Raw genomic sequence first — 17,128 nt, forward strand, 5'->3', positions numbered from 1 at the left:
AAAACCAGGAAACATATGACAATACACAAAGCACTACACCCAAGAGCAAATACGGACAGGCTATACATAACACGAAAGGAAGGAGGTAGAGGACTACTAACTATAGAGGACTGTGTCAACATCGAGAACAGAGCACTGGGGCAATATCTGAAAACCAGTGAAGACGAGTGGCTAAAGAGTGCATGGAAGAAGGGACTAATAAAAGTAGACGAAAGACCAGAAATATACAGACGGAGAAAGACAGAAAGAACAGAGGAAGACAAACGAACAGAGGGATGGCACAACAAACCAATGCACGGACAATACATGAGACAGACTAAAGAACTAGCCAGCGATGACACGTTGCAATGGCTACAGAGGCGAGAGCTAAAGAAGGAAACTGAAGGAATGATAACAGCGGCATAAGATCAGGCCCTAAGAACCAGATATGTTCAAAGAACGATAGATGGAAATAACCGTTCACTTCCCATATGTAAAAAGTGCAATACGAAAAATAAACAAAACCATAAACCACATAGCAGCGAATGTCCGGCACTTGCACAGAACCAGTACAAAAAGAGGCATGATTCAGTAGCAAAAGCCCTCCACTGGAGCCTGTGCAAGAAACATCAGCTACCTTGCAGTAATAAGTGGTACGAACACCAACCTGAAGGAGTGATAGAAAACGATCAGACAAAGATCCTCTGGGACTATGGTATCAAAACAGATAGGGTGATACGTGCAAATCGACCAGACGTGACGTTGATTGACAAAATCAAGAAGAAAGTATCACTCATTGATGTCGCAATACCATGGGACACAGAGTTGAAGAGAAAGAGAGAGAAAAATAAAAACTGGATAAGTATCAAGATCTGAAATAGAAATAAGAAGGATATGGGATATGCCAGTGGAAATCGTACCCATAATCATAGAGCACTAGACACAATCCCAAGATCCCTGGAAAGGAATCTAGAAAAACTAGAGGCTGAGGTAGCTCCAGGACTCATGCAGAAGAGTGTGATCCTAGAATCGGCGGGAGGACTGTGATAGAGCAAAAAAAAAAAAAAAAGAAAAGAAAAAATAATAATAATAATAATAATAATAATAATAATAATAATAATAATAATAATAATAATAACAATATTATATATAATAATATATATATATATATATATATATATATATATATATATATATATATATATATATATATATAAAATAAAGATCAAGCACCAGCAGTATATGCGGCAGCATAAATAATACAAACCAAACGCATCCGTAAGAATATCAAGAAATTCCACAAAAATAACTTCGGGTTTTCACGGGAGACCTCGGGTAAGTGTTGAAAAATCTTCCGCATAACTGGAACAAAGGAACTAATGTCTATCATCATCAACCACCATCAACAGAAAGATCTCGCGCTCACCCTCCCTTTTCTCTTCCAGTTTCCAGCGGCATCCTGGAAAACATTTTCCGTTCTACTCGCAGCGCAGCTTAGATTCTGCCTTTTGCCATTCTGCTCCCGCATTCTGTCGATGAGTTTTCCTTTAGCAACACGTGAAATGGAAGAGACTCCCCTGGTTAGGTAAATGTCTTTGAACTTTCGCTGGAAAACTGTCTTTGTGGACAGTTTACGTGAAGAAGGGAGTCCAGAACTAACTTGCTTTTTATCTTGAAACTAGGGTTGGATTTTCGTTAGTTTAAAATTAAAAATCAAGACATTTGATTTTAGTTATTTTAAATTAAAAACCAGGACAATGTCCTTGAACCCTAGCTGGAAAACTGTCTTTGTGGACAGTTTCCGTGAATTAGGCTGGAAGGAAATCCAGAACAGCTTGAAACTAAGGTTTGATTTTAGTTATTTTAAATTAAAAACCAAGATAAATTTATCGGTTAATAATTTTAAGCATCCGCTGGCGCTCTGATTTTTTTTTGCAATTTCATGATTTTGGAAATCCAGAACAGAAACAGAGACTGCTTTTTTTTTTATCCTAACTCTAAGTTTTAAATTTACTTCTCTAAACTAAAGATCAAGATGCACCAAATAAACCACAAAAAGGTCAGTCCTTATCATAACGTGTCTTGATGAGCAACTTCACCCTAAAAAGAGACTGTTTATACGATATATGAAATATGCAGAGCAAGGAGATACTTCTAAAGAGTAGTGCAGCAATTCCGGATCAAACCGGTTCAGTCTGATGTGATTCACGCAAGAACCAAAACTTTACAAACGAACTGGTGCCATACGAACTATATTCACATATAACATAACAAGGGGAAAAAGTGTTTTAATCAACTGGAAGGATCAATATAAATACCAGGACGATTTCACTGAAAAAGAGACGAATACAAGTACCTATCTGGTGGAGAAATCCAACTGAGAGAAGTATTATAATAATAAGAATACTAAGATGAAAATAAGCACAGAAGTCTAAGAACTACAGCCACAACCATGATACATGAAATCTCTCCCGTGCCTTACAATTTTCCTGTTAAAGTCAAGATAAACCAGATATCAGGTCAAGGTCAAGTTAAAGCCAAGATAAAAAAAGATGTCAGGTCAAGGTGAAATTAAAAGTCAAGACAAACATGTGGTCAGGTCAAGGTCAAGTTAAAGTTAAGATAAACAAGATGTCAAGTCAAGGTAAATTTAAAAATCAATATAGACAAGATGACTGGTCAAGGTCAAGTTAAAGCCAAGATAAAAAAGATGTCAGGTCAAGGTAAAGTTAAAAGTCAAGACAAACATGTGGTCAGGTCAAGGTCAAGTTAAAGTTAAGATAAACAAGATGTCAAGTCAAGGTAAATTTAAAAATCAATATAGACAAGATGTCAGGTCAAGGTCAAGTTAAAGTTAGGATAAACAAGATGTCAAGTCAAGGTAAATTTAAAAATCAAGATAGACAAGATGTCAGGTCAAGGTAAAGTTAAAAGTCAGGTCAAGGTAAAGTTAAAAGTCAAGTTAAAGTCAAGATAAACAAGATGTCAAGTCAAGGTAAAGTTAAAAAATCAAGATAGACAAGATGTCAGGTCAAGGTAAAGTTAAAGTCAAATACTCTCAAGATGTATTTGTATTATGTTAAATTAAATGTATTGCTTTAAGGGTTGGGGGGGCGTATATTCCAGGGGTGGGGGGCGTATATTCCAAAGTAACTTCGGAAATGGGCTAAAGCAAAAAGGGGACAAACCGAATGATCCAATACCCATATACAGTGAAGAGTAATACAAATATAACAGAAATAGACAACATAAGAAAATGAATGACATAAAATCATAAAATAATTAAATAAAAGGAGTCTTCCTAAACTTTCCAAAAAAACATTGAACCAAAACCGAACAAAAAGGAACCGAACAGGAAGAAACATCTTCATGGAAAAGACGAGCGGAAAAAAAGAAAAGAAAAGAAAATAGAAAAAAAGAAGCCATCTTTAAACCTTGGCTTTTATCCCGTTCCTCACTGTTCGCTCAGCGGAAAATCCCAAATCTCTGGCGATTATATTGTCTGGTTCTGCCTGCAACAACACATGCCCTGTTTGCAACGTGCCCTCCTGATAAACAAGCAAACAAATGAAAGACAAACACGTTTGTATCCTCCAGGAATGGATTGCTCTCCCCCTCAGCCCCCCTCCTCTGCTCCTACTCCAATCTGGACTCCAGGACCCTCCACTTTCCCTCCTAGCCCCTTTTTCTAACCGCCCCCCGCCCCCACCAACACGCCTTATCCTCATGGGATAGGAGACGCCATAAATTACTTTGGGGAGGGGGGGCGGGAAAAGTGGATTACTTTTCAAAGAATCTTACTATATACATCGGTTCCTGGGAAGTAATTCTTGTTTCTATTTGTAGCTTTTATTTAAACTTTGAATATTTCATTTTATGATATATATTTAATATCAATGATTTTATGCTATTATTTTCCATGAAGAAGAGAAGACAAGAACTCTGAATGCAGTACAGTGATTTAAAAATATTATCAAAATATCATAAAAGGTTTTATCATCATTTAGTGGAACTTGCGAATGGTAGCGACGTTAATCTTCAAAAGGTTGAGTTCATGCAACAGGGAATACTGAACAAGAAAGAATTAATTAATCATAACTGTGAATGATGAACTTCGATTCTAGTAAACACACAAATTAGAAAACAGTTATATTCAGAAGCACACGGAGAATGTGCTTTTGGATATAGCTGTCCTCCAATTGATGTGTGTGTGTGTGTGTGTGTGTGTGTGTGTGTGTGTGTGTGTGTGTGTGTGTGTGACTCAGAGGTCGATACAGATCCGTTATCAACACGAACTTGGATAATAAAAAAATCCACTTGGAACAAAAAATAAATAAATAAATGAATAAAAATAAAAAATTGAAAAAATACAGGAAACCCCCAAATGTTAAACGTTTTCGCCTGAAGGGTATTGCCATCTCCGCCCAAGATTTCGTTCCAGACAAAAATATGAAAGTGGTTACATAAATTGTTTTCCAGAGCAGACTTAAAGACATTACCCAGTGAGGAGGCGCCTTCCATTTCACTTCCAGAATTGTCTTGAAATGCAGTGCGAGAAAGAGAGGAAAAAAGGATTCTGTGCAGCGAGGCATTGGAAAATATTTTCCAGAATTCTGCTGGAAAAAGAAGAAAAGGAGAGAGAGAAAGAGAAAGAAAGAGACCCAGAGATCTTATTCTTGATGGTTGTTGATGAGGATACACATTAGTTTCTTTGTTCCAGGCTTGCCAAAATATTTTCCAGCGTCTACTGGACGTCTTCCATGGAAAACTCTTCAAGGTCTCCACTGATATACTTTGCTGATGCTAACACAATGCTTCCTCGGTAATTTTCTTATTCATTTTACTTTTGTTTCTATATTTTGTTTAAAGCTACATCCATTGTATTTCCTAAACTGGCATACAACCCTTAATATTGTGTGATATGCATGTCCTTATTATTCCACTAAGATGGAACGTTTATTACTTCCTTTTTTGACACTCTTATTCAAAATCAGTAATGCAACAATCACCTGTATTGTTTAAACAACTCTTCATGCAATGATCTTCTCAATGAAATATACTGTTTTCGCAATTTGAAGATGAGTTATTTCACTGAGGGAACTTGAGGTTTTTTTTTTGAAAAGAGAATAAAAGTGACCTCATCGAAGCAATGTTAAATAATAAACGACAGGATATAAACGGATAAATGTTGTGTGTGTGTGTGAGAGAGAGAGAGAGAGAGAGAGAGAGAGAGAGAGAGAGAGAGAGAGAGAGAGAGAGAAGCGGATACAACCGAAGGCAAGCGACTTTTGCATTCGAAAAAGTTAATGCATTTTGTCCACTGGAGTAAAAAAAAATTACTGTGCACAGGACAGAAAATTCTATCATAGAAATACCAATCTGAAATAGATAAAACGATGATATGCACCAAACTAAAAGATAGGAATAAAGAAAGCCAAGAAGAGGCGCAGAAAAGAATGTAATTACAATGAAAGCAAAAATATGAATACTTGAGACATCTTTCTAAGGATCAAAATAGTTAACAAAACAACACATATTTATTGAAATAATAAAAGAAAAAAACAATATATAACCTTTATAAAAACAATAAAGAACAAAACTATAAATAATATTCATTCTGAGTAAAAGAAAATTGATACAAAATACTCTTCACGGAATTTCACGGGTTGTCTATGCACGAAGAATGATGAAATTCGCCCGAAACAAAGTGACCAGGGCAAATCAACATAAGGGAAAAGATGAAGAGATAGAGCAAGGCGACCTTTAACCTTCGACTCGATTCCTCTCCGCAGCGATCACTCTGTGGAAAATCCGAATTGAATTGCATTTACAAGATGCCAGAGGGGGTTAGGGAGTGATCTCTCGTTGAAATTAATAGCAAAACAGACGAAACAAATAGACAAATAAACGAAATAAAAATATACTTTTGCATCCTCAAGGAGCAGAGAGAGTAAAAATATAAAATCTCGGTAGATACCCCTCCCTACCTTACTACCTACAGCCCTCCCCCCCTAACCCATATACCTACAACCCCCCCTCCTTACCTGTCTCCCCCCACCCTACCCCGTCCTCTTCCTAACCTATCTACCTAGAACCTCACTCCCCTTCCCTACCCATTTACCTACACCCCCTCCCTACCGATCTATCGAAAACCCCCTCCCCCTCCCTACCATCTACCTACAACCCCTTACCCTCTCCCTAACCATCTTCCTACAGTCCCCTCCCCCTCCTTTACCCATCTACCTACAACCCCCGTCCCCTCCAAATGTGACAAGCTTCTCCAACGTAAGCGAAAGGCGATCAAGGCCTGTATAAGTTTTTTTATTATTTACTTTAACCAATCATTAAAATAAAGTCTAGTCAGGAATTTATGTTCACATAACGTCCCCTTTGGAATTCATATAGTCAATACGGGTTCTTATATTCGCAATTTTACCGTATTTGCAGCATTAACTTAATTCGGTTTTAAAAACAAGAAGTGAAATACGTCCCCTGTATTGACTCCTTAGTCTTTGCATTGATTCCTAAGTAAAAAAAAAAAAAAGATTTGCAGATTATGTGCGTATTTTGTCTGTGTGTGTAATTAAATATAAATATATATATATATATAAATATATTAATATAAATATAATATAATATATATATAATATATATTATATATATTCATATAGTCAATACGGGTCTTATATTCGCAATTTTATTTGTCTGTGTGTGTAATATAAATATAAATATATATATCTATATATATATATATATATATATATATATATATATATATATATATATAGTATATATTATTTATATTACACACACAGACAAATACGCACATAATCTGCAAATCTTTTTTTTTTTTTTACTTAGGAATCAATGCAAAGACTAAGGAGTCAATACAGGGGACGTATTTCACTTCTTGCGGTGTAATATATAGTGTTCCAGTGGTTCTTCTGTATTTGTTTCATAGTATTTACATGGTTTAGGGTTGCTTTCTATTCTTTGCCATGTGCATTGGTATCCAAACCTTAGCCGATGTATTAATACCGCTAGTGCTCGTGCCATGTTCTTCGGTATGCTGTGTGGTTGGAGTTGTGTGGTGTCTACATACCATTTTGCAGTCTTGGAGCCCCTGAAGATGGCTCTCCTGATTCTGCTTTCCTCTTGTGTTTGGCAGTATGCTGCCACTATGCTTTTTAGTTGGTTTAGTGAGTGGTTGATTTTGATGTTGACATTGTTTATGTGTAGCCTGCTTTTTGCCAGGGAATCTGCTTCCTCATTTCCTTGTATTCCTACATGGCTCGGGATCCACTTGAGAGTTATTTGTCTGTTTCTGTTTTGGTGGAGTTTTGCCAGTGCCCATATGCGCGTTAGGAGTTTGATGTTTTCTTTCACTTTGCCTTTTGTGATGGCTTGTATTGCTCCTTTTGAGTCATTGTGTATTGTAGTGTTACCCAGTCTGTGTTGGGAGTCTTCCAGTGCTTTGGCGATGGCTATCAGCTCTGTCTGTAGTGTGGAGGCATTGTCAGAGAGCCTCCAGCTCCCTTTGAGTGTTGTTGAGTAGACTCCTGCTGCTGCCGCTGGGACGCTGAGATCTACTGATCCATCTGTAAAGTATGTGTTTGTGGCAGTTGTCAACTGTATTGCTTCTTGTGCTGCTTGCTTTAGCTGTTGGGTGGTGCATGCTTCCTGGAAGAATTGTGTAGTTTGTGTTAAAGGGTTCTGGTTCCCAGGGTGCTGGTTCTGTGTATTCACTGAAAGGGGTGTCTTCCCTGATGGCTGCAGCATGATTTTGCATGCCTACTCTTCTCAGTGTATCTAGAAGGTTGCCAGCATATGTTTTGGGAGGGTTTAGCTCTTCATGGAGCTTAATGCATTTCCTGATCTCCTTTTTGAGTGGACAGTCTCTGACATTTTTTAAGGATTTTAGCAGGATGGATGTGTTTCTCTGATCTATCCTATGCGTCAGTGATTGTAGTTTTATTTCATGTCACAGGATGCATAGGTTGGTCCACACTGGTGCTCCTGTAATGAGTCTTAGAGCGTTGTTTTGGATTACTTCAAAACTTTTTTGTTCAGTACTTGTGAGATTGGTGAGGACTGGTGCAGCATACTCTACTGTTGATCTTATTGTCTGTGTGTAGAAAGTTCTGAGGGCATGGTATACGGCTCCCTGCCTTAGCGAGGTGATTCTTTTCATGGCGTTTTGTCTGCATTTGATTTTTTGCTTTACATGAAGTTGTCTACCCATTTGATGGGTTCTCCCATGAATTGTATTGGGTTCGGTCTGTATTATGTTTGATTGCCATTGCTTGGTTTTTGCTGTGTTGATTTTTAGTCCTAAGACTGTTCATTTGTTTTCAATCTGTGTTATTGTGATTTGCATGTTTTGGTGGGCTCTATGCCTGCCTGTGCTGACCAAGCACACATCATTTGCATATATGAATATTTCAACTCCATTTGGCAAGTTGCTGTTGGCTAATTCCTCCATTAGTATGTTGAAGAGGAAGGGGCTGAGTATTCCTCCATGAGGTGTTCCATTTTCCAGATTGAGGAATTTGGACGTTGCTCCTTGAAAGGTAACTCTGGCTTGTCTGTCTTGCATGTATCCTTTGGCCCATGCTAGAAGGTTGCCTTTAATTGCTTTGTCAGCTACGGCTGCCACGCTGGCAAGTTCGCAGGCTTTTTCTAGGTCGAAAAATACTACGATTGCTTTCTTGTTATCTATTGTGGCCATCACATCTGCTAGACATTCCTGTGTGCCTATCCCCTCTTTGTAGGCATATAAGCGGTGGTGTAAGGGTCCTGTTTCCCATAGCAATCTGTTTAACACCATTCTCTCTGCCGTCTTTTCTGTGCAGCTGATGAGAGAAATGGGTCTGTAGGAGTCGGGCTCCTTTGGTTTGGGAATTGGTTGTGTGTTTTGCTGATTCCATTGTGTGGGTCTGATCTGCTCTGTGTATGTTCTGTTTATTATGTGGAGATGCACTGTTTTTGCTGCAGTTCCCATGTTTTTTAACATGCTGTATGTAATCATGTCTGCTCCTGGTGCTGTGTCTGTTCCCTTTTGGAGGGCTTTGTCCAGTTCTTTCATTGTGAATGGTGTGTCCGTGTCATCAGAATTCTTGCAGGCTATATTGATGATTCTCCATCTTTCAGGATTAAGTGCCACTTGCCTTTCTCGTGTGGCTGGTGGTAGGTGAATTGATTTGGTCTTATCCGCAAAGTCTTGTGCTAGTCTGTTTGCTTCAGCTTGAGGATGGTGTGCTTGTGTTGGCCTGGTCTTTCCTGATACTTTGTTGAACCACTTGAACAGCTTCGCAATGGGCGTCAGTCGAGTGGTTTCTGAGCACCATTTTAGCCAGTTTTCCTGCCTAACCTCCTTAGCAGTTTGGGCGGCGTGGTTTACGACTTCTCTTAAGATAGTGTGCAACTCATCGGTGGGGTTTCTTCTGAATATTTTCCTTATTCTGTTTACTCTTGAGTTCATTTCTTTGATTCTAGAGTTGTAGTAACAGCTGTCCTTGTGTGGGGTTGCATTTGTTCTAAAGGCTTTCTTTGGCATGGAGATGTTTGCTGCTTTGTGCAGGCTCTCTACAAAATCCTGTTGGAGTGTGTTTATATTAAGGGCTGGATTTTGAATGTACTGTGTTGCCCATGTGTTCATATGGTTTTGAAATGTTGGCCAGTTTGCTAGGTCTGGTCTCCATCCTGCCGGAGGGGGTGGTGGTGGGGGAATTTTCATTATCTTTAGTTTTGTTTTGGTTGCAAAGTGATCACTGGTTAGTGTTGGGTGCACTCGCCATGTGCTGTCTTCTTTTAGGTTTCCAGTTATGAAGCTTAAGTCTAGCCTGCCAACTTGTAGGTGTGTTGCATCACTTGTATCATTTAGTAGTGCAACGTCAGGAAATTCTTCCATTAAAATGTGTATGTGTCTGCCTGCTGCATTTGTGTGTTGTCTCGACTGTAAGCATGGGTGGTGTGCATTGAAATCTCCTGCAAATAAGGTGTTTGCGCTGGAGGCTGCACTGAAGAGGTTCTCTCCTTCAAAGATTTTATCATGCCCTTTGTAGATATTGTCTATGGTGAGTGACGTGTTTACTAGTCTTATGAGGACACTTAGTGTCTCAATCCTATCCCCACAGTTTATGTTTCTTATTTTTTCAGAGGGAATTGTTGTTTTTATTAGGGTGATCAGCCCTCTGTTTGCATCTGTACATGGAGTTTTATAAACTGTGTACCGTTTGAGTGTGAAGTTGTTGTTTTCCCTGATTAGTGTTTCCTGTAGCAGGATGACGTCGTGTCTTTCTGAGAGTACTTTGGATTGTAGTATGGCATATTTTGAGTTGGCACTATTTATATTCCATTGTAATATTTTTAGGCTAGTGTATGAATTGTCTTCAGTGTTCTGGGGGCGTGTTTGATGTTGATTGTTCTCTTCCATCTTAAGATGCCAGAGATAAGATCTGTTTCCTGATGTCAGCTGTTAGGCTTACGCCTGGAAATAATTGATGAACGATTGCCCTTACAATTTTCTCTACTTCTCTCCTGAACTTATCATGAGTGAAGAGGTAGGAGCCTTTCTTTGGTGCGTGCTCTGTGGCGTTGTGCTGACTTTCAGCACTGGTACTACCGTCACAGGTGAAGTTGGGGGTGGGGGGTGTGTTCATGTGATTGGATAGGGTGGGAAGTAGGGGTGTTTTCGGAATTGATGTGGAGTAGAAGGACATGGGGTTTGAGGCCGTTGTGGGCGTGTTGTTTGTAGCTTGGTTTTGTGTCTGTCTGGGGTCCCTGTGGTTTGTGTTCTTTTGTTGGTCTTGTTGTGGTTGTTGTGTAGGTGATTGTGCCTTTGCCTGGTGGGGGGTCTCTGTTGGCCATATCTGAGGTCTTGGACTGGGTCTCTGTGTTGCTGTGGGTGTTGTTGTTGTTGTGGAGGTGGGTTGTATTCTGGTGGGTGTTGAGGATCTGATGTTTGTTTTGGGGGTGGGTTTTGTTGTGGTAGGTATTGAGGGTGTGATGTGTGTTGTGGGGGCAGTTTGTGTTGTGGTGTGTGTTGGTAGATTTGCTGTTGCAATGTTGTGGTGGTGGTCTGAGGGTTCTGGCCTTTCATTCACCAAATCCTCCTTAGTCTCTCCAGGCAGCCCTTATACCAGGCGTGATGCTGCTCCTTGCAATTTAGGCATTTTGCTATTGTCCTCTCTTTCCTTTTGTATCGGTCTATGCAATCTTGTGTTGGGGGTTTTCCACTGCAAATCCCACATATATGTTTGTAGCTGTATTCTCTTTGATGGTGTCCAAAGCATTGACACTTAAAACACCTTAGTGGCTCTGGGGTGAATTCTTCTGTGGGAATTTTCCCCATATTGGTATGTCTACCTCGGTAGGCCTTTTTCCCTGGAACGTCACTAGAACTTTTCGTGTCGGTTCTCCTGCTTTGTTTGTGCATCGGGTGGCGTCTATGACAAAGGTGAGCTTTTTTATGGGGTCGATTGGAAGGTTTGTGGGGTATCTGCAGATGAGTACTTTCTGTGTTCTGTCATTTGGGTCAAGCGTTTTACATTGTTTGTCATTTCTTAGTACGTCTTTGGCGTGTTTGTCAGCAGGTATGAGAATTAAATTGTCCTGTTCGGTTTGATCGTGCATGGAACGTGATGTCTTTGTGTCTATTTTCAATGGCTAATATTGATGCATAAGTTGATTCTCCTTGTTGTTATATCGGTCTGAATTTCAGTAGTGGGGGGAATTCAGTAACTGATTGCATGTTTAAGTGAGTGTCTGTGTTTTCTGGTGTTTTCTTTATTTTCCTCCTATTGCATACAACTTTAAAGTCGGCATTGTCTTGTGAAAGGTCGTCTTGTTCTGTGTCAGAGCTGTCCAGGGGGGGAGGGAAACGGTGGGTGGGATGTTCTTCTGAGTGTGCGGGTTTGTCGTCCGTGCTATCTAGGGGAGAGTTATCTAGGAGAGAGTGAATCCACGGTCTCTGTGTCACATATTCGTCTGTGGTGGAGCTTGGTGCCTGATCTATTCCGTCTTCTGGTCGGTGTCAAGTATGTGATGGGGGCTAAGGAATCGTCATGGGTGATGTCTGGCTGATTTTGTGATATGGTAGGAGAAGTTGGGGTTGAGGATTCCATGTCTGTAGAGAGGGTCTAGGATATTGTGAGGGGTATGGGTGGATGAGTGATTGATTGTGTTTTTTGCAGTTTTGTTATGTTGCCTGAAGGGCTTGTATGTTTTCAGTTAACTTGAAATCTGGCTTATGGAAGGCGCCAGCCTATGGTTTCCTGTGCTACTTGCAATATAGTATTGCGACAGTAGAAAGTTTTGTCTCTTGAGTCTTGCTTCTATTGGAGTTTTAGACCTCAAGGGCTAGCAAATTTTCCACAAGAGAGACAGTGTTAGTGTGAGAAGGTTATGTTAAGAGAGAAAGACAGGTAAAAGGAGTCACTGAATCACTTATAAAATCGTGAGAGAGCTCTCTCAAGTCTTATTCCCCTTAACTTAGTGCACCGACTGTGAATCAGCAAGGTTAAAATGCAGGGGGTTTCTGCAGAGATACTGCAAGGTAATTGGCTTGTCACCGAGCAGTGCAAGCTTGAAATCTTGAAAGAAGCTTGTGGGGCGGTATTTATAGCGGCTCGGACCTAGAGTTGCATTCTCATTGGTCGGGCCGGTCTTGGGCGAAGTCGTGGATCTCGCCTCGAAGGTCTCGGGGATTCTCTCGTAAGAGCGCACAGTAGTGTGCCTGGGGATGAACGACAGGAATTCCGTCCGTAGCAGGAATCCTATCATCCCGTGGGGGCTCCTGATTATCTTGTATTGTCAGGGGGTCGTTCGCTGCTCTCCGGGCGGCTTTGGGAAGGAGAAACATTTCTTGGGTGATTATAAGATTTGGTTTCTCTTTACCTATATGGAGGGCTTCTAGGAGGTGCAGACGTCGGGGATCCATTGTCTGGTCTATTATTTTGATATTAGGGATAACATCATTTCTCTTTATCCGTTTGTTATGAGCAGTCCTGGCGTGGTTGAATATGGCTCCTTCTTGAGCGTGGCAGGAGATTCGCTTGGAGAAACGCATGGAGGTCATACCGACGTATTTGCCTCGGCAATGCAACTCTAGGTCCGAGCCGCTATAAATACCGCCCCACAGACTTTCTTGCTAACAGCAACAACAACATTTCTTGCTACAGTCTCTTCAACCGACTCATCCGAAGATGACCTGCGAAAAGGTCGAAACGTCACGTGATACCAGCTATACCAGCACCAATACCAGCCCTTAAACAGAAGACGACCCCGGCCCCGAACTGAACTACGCCTACGGAATGATACCAGCAATGACGACGACCCCTGCTTGACCTGGACCTGATATCCTGTTTTAATAAAATATTACCTTAGCATTTATAATTTTTTGAAAATTCCCAATATGAATATTGGCCAGTTACTCACAGTATTTGCCTAAAAGAGGGTATTTTTCCAAAATAATTATTATAATAATAATATCTCGTTAAAAGACCCCTCTCAAACTAACTTCATTAAACAGAATGGCATCAAGATGGCTATTGTGTTTAATAATAATAATAATAATAATAATAATAATAATAATAATAATAATAATAATAATAATATCTAGGAAGTCTCTCTCTCTCTCTCTCTCTCTCTCTCTCTCTCTCTCTCTCTCTCTCTCCTTTGCGTAGAGAAATATTATTTATTAAGTAACTGCATTCGTCTTGGACTCGACATACAAATACACACACACACACACACACATATTTATTTATTTATATATATAATATATATGTATATATATATTCTATAATATTATTGTATATATAAATATATATTATATATAAATATATTGCCAAATAAAAGATACTTAAGTAATATAAATGAAGGAAAAAAATAATAAGAAAATCTCTGAAATGTCAAGACTGCACTACGGCATGATCCTTTGAGAAAGTGTATTAACAATTTTAGAAAATAAAACCTAATAACACTGAACGGCGGAAAAGAACGGATACTACATGAACCGAGTTTCTTTCTCTCTCTCTCTCTCTCTCTCTCTCTCTCTCTCTCTCTCTCTCTCTCTCTCTCTCTCTCAACGAAAGCAAAATAAAGCATATTATTATATGTATTACCTAAGTGGAAAGCCTTGGGAAAAAACGACTGATGTTGAAATACAACGGAAACAGCTTATCTCTTATCAAACATAGTGAATCGTTTCAGAGTTCATATTATGTTTTTATTTAAAAGGGACTTGAGTGTGTAGTACTTATTCATTTTATTACGGGGCTGAAACAGAATATTCAGGAGGTCTTAATTCGGTTACACAGCACCAAATTAAATAAATTATAATGAATACTATTTCCATTCCATATAAGTCTAGGCAGCTCCTCTCTCTCTCTCTCTCTCTCCTCTCTCTCTCTCTCTCTCTCTCTCTCTCTCTGCGTAGAAAGTAGGCATTTTCTATATAGTGGGTCAATTACATCTGACTTTCATTAAAGTGACACTTAATCTATTTATTCAAAAAAAGCCGGTAATTTTATAAATTAACGTTCATAACTTTTCAGTTTCGTTCTTAAGACTTATGCTACTTGCTCTGAGACGTGGGTAATTAAATTAAATTATTTTGTTATTTGAATTTAAAGAAATATATTCTAGTTGCTCCCAAAACAAATTATTATTAAAGACAGAAATACATCAAGAATTTCGTTATGAAACTGTTTAGTAATGTTTATTCCAACTACTGTTTATTTTAACTTTGTTTATTCCAAGTTATGTAAGAAGATATTCAAATTCGTATCTAGTATTACAGATAATAATGAACGGGACTCGACAGCTCTAGTAATCAATGTGGTTGAGCTCAGCTGTCAAAAAAATGAATTAATTAAATGAATAAGAATTAATAAATAAATGAATAAATAAGTAAATAAAATACACATTGTCTAGGAATAAATTGAGAAAAAGCCATTACTCGTATTTCTACATCAAAAACGCCCTTTGTAACATTCTCGTGCCAAAATCCATATATGTACATTATCAAAGACAGTTGTAAAATTTATCTTTGATATTTACTCAAGCAGAAAAAATATTCTTACTGAAGAACTAAATGGGTTCCAATAATCAATCGTTCGTTTATGCATAAACGTATGAAAAATTTACTCTTAACGTAATAATAATAATAATAATAATAATAATAATAATAATAATAATAATAATAATAATAATAATAATAATAAAGAGGAAGTGAAGTCGAAAAGTATCAATGATTTCTCGCCTCCTGTTCAAGTAAATCCGAGAGAGAGAGAGAGAGAGAGAGAGAGAGAGAGAGAGAGAGAGAGAGCTTCTTTCTTGAACAATAATTACCAACCTACCGCTGGCTTTTTTTATTAATAATGTAGGATGCAACTGCAATGAGGTAAAATAAAAAAACAACATTATGACAAAATAATGAAGCATAAATTGACAAAAATTTAATAAGAAATTGATACATGTCCAAGCAATTATATTTCACTGCCCGTCAGTGTTAATTGAAAAAATCCGTGTGTTTTATACATATTATATATATATATATATATATATATATATATATGTATATATATATATATATATATATATATATAATATAACAATATATGTGTATATATATATATATATATATATATATATTATATATATATACATATATGATATATATATATATATATATATATATTATATCTATATATATCATATATATATATATATATATATATATATCTTTCAGGTAACAGATAACCATTTCCCTTTCAGAAACAAAAACTTTAAACGCTATCTCAACAAAAACGCCTTGAACAACTTTCTCGGTTACACACACATATATATATATATATATATATATATATATATATATATATATATATATATATATATATATAGAGAGAGAGAGAGAGAGAGAGAGAGAGAGAGAGAGAGAGAGAGAGAGCCAGGCACTGGAGCACTTTCAGTTACTTAATTCCTATGCCTCTGTGAGCTTGTTACTCATGATGGTTTTCATCTACTTAATAATAATAATAATAATAACCAATAATAATAATAATAATAATAATAATAATAATATAATGATAATAATAATAATAATAACTAATAATAATAATAATAATAATATTAATAATAACAATAAAAATAATAATACTAATAATAATAATATGACAGTGAAAAGCAAGAATTGGAGTATTCGGACAACAAGATGAACAGATCCAGAAAACAGATAAAAGACAAGTATTCAAAACAAAACTACACTAAGAAGTGACAGATAGAGGTTCTGGACATCAAAATGGAAGGAAGGAAACGAGAATGGATGTCAAGTAAAAGGCTAAAAAATTGTGGGCCAGTTATGGTTTGAAGGGGTATTACAAACACCCTTCACTAATGTCTGCAGGGAACATTGGGAAGGTCCAGTGATGGCTCTAACCTCCTATGGCAGAGAGAGAGAGAGAGAGCAAATAACAAGTCCGATCCTACTACGGCTTACGAGGCTCTTAGGAGTAGCTCTAACCACGACATCCGTCTCCATCCACGAGTGCCAGAATCCCTCTTTCATGGCACTCCCTACCCCAACGCCCCCTTCTCCTCCGGCCCATAGGAGGGGCCCAACCATCTTCTTCCTCTCGATCTGGGGATCTCGGGCGACACCTCCCGTCAATCCCTGAGGATCTCGGCCAACAGATGTGCGTGAATATCCTTCCCTGATGGACTGGACGTGAGGTTCATATTTCCACAACAGTGGATGTTTTAGCCCGGACGCCCATTCATCTTCCTTGGCCCGAGGTCATTTCTCCTGCGGGTTTTATGATCTATTTTACCCTGCTATTTTACTCTCTCTCTCTCTCTCTCTCTCTCTCTCTCTCTCTGCCATATTTCCATTCATTTTGCATTATTCCTTTCTGCTTTTTCTCCGGCGGTTTTAGGATCTGCTTTGCTATTCTCTTCTCTCTCTCTCTCTCTCTCTCTCTCTCTCTCTCTCTCTCTCTCTCTCTCTCTGCCATACTCCCATTCATTTTGCATTATCACTTTCTGCTTTTTCTTCACCGGTTTTAGGATCTGCTTTGCTGTACTTTTCTCCTTTCTCTCTATCGTATCTTCATTTATCTTTTATCATCACCTTCTGCTTTCCGGAGAC

The 17,128-nt window shown here is 38.3% G+C and overlaps 1 protein-coding gene across 1 annotated transcript in view; it reads right to left on the minus strand.

Annotated features, from left to right (window-relative positions):
* LOC135202837 (uncharacterized) overlaps positions 1–8,707 on the minus strand; it is a 48,049-nt gene extending 39,342 nt beyond the window's left edge. The window contains exons 1-2 of the mRNA XM_064232296.1: positions 8,390–8,707; positions 7,082–7,659 (exon numbers count right to left, since the gene is read on the minus strand). Of these exons, the coding sequence (XP_064088366.1) occupies positions 7,082–7,659; positions 8,390–8,707 (896 nt within the window). The remainder of the gene's footprint in view (positions 1–7,081; positions 7,660–8,389) is intronic.
* Between the last annotated feature and the right edge of the window lie 8,421 nt (positions 8,708–17,128).

The sequence above is a fragment of the Macrobrachium nipponense genome, chromosome 33 (assembly GCF_015104395.2).
Source record: "Macrobrachium nipponense isolate FS-2020 chromosome 33, ASM1510439v2, whole genome shotgun sequence".
Taxonomy (NCBI): domain Eukaryota; kingdom Metazoa; phylum Arthropoda; class Malacostraca; order Decapoda; family Palaemonidae; genus Macrobrachium; species Macrobrachium nipponense.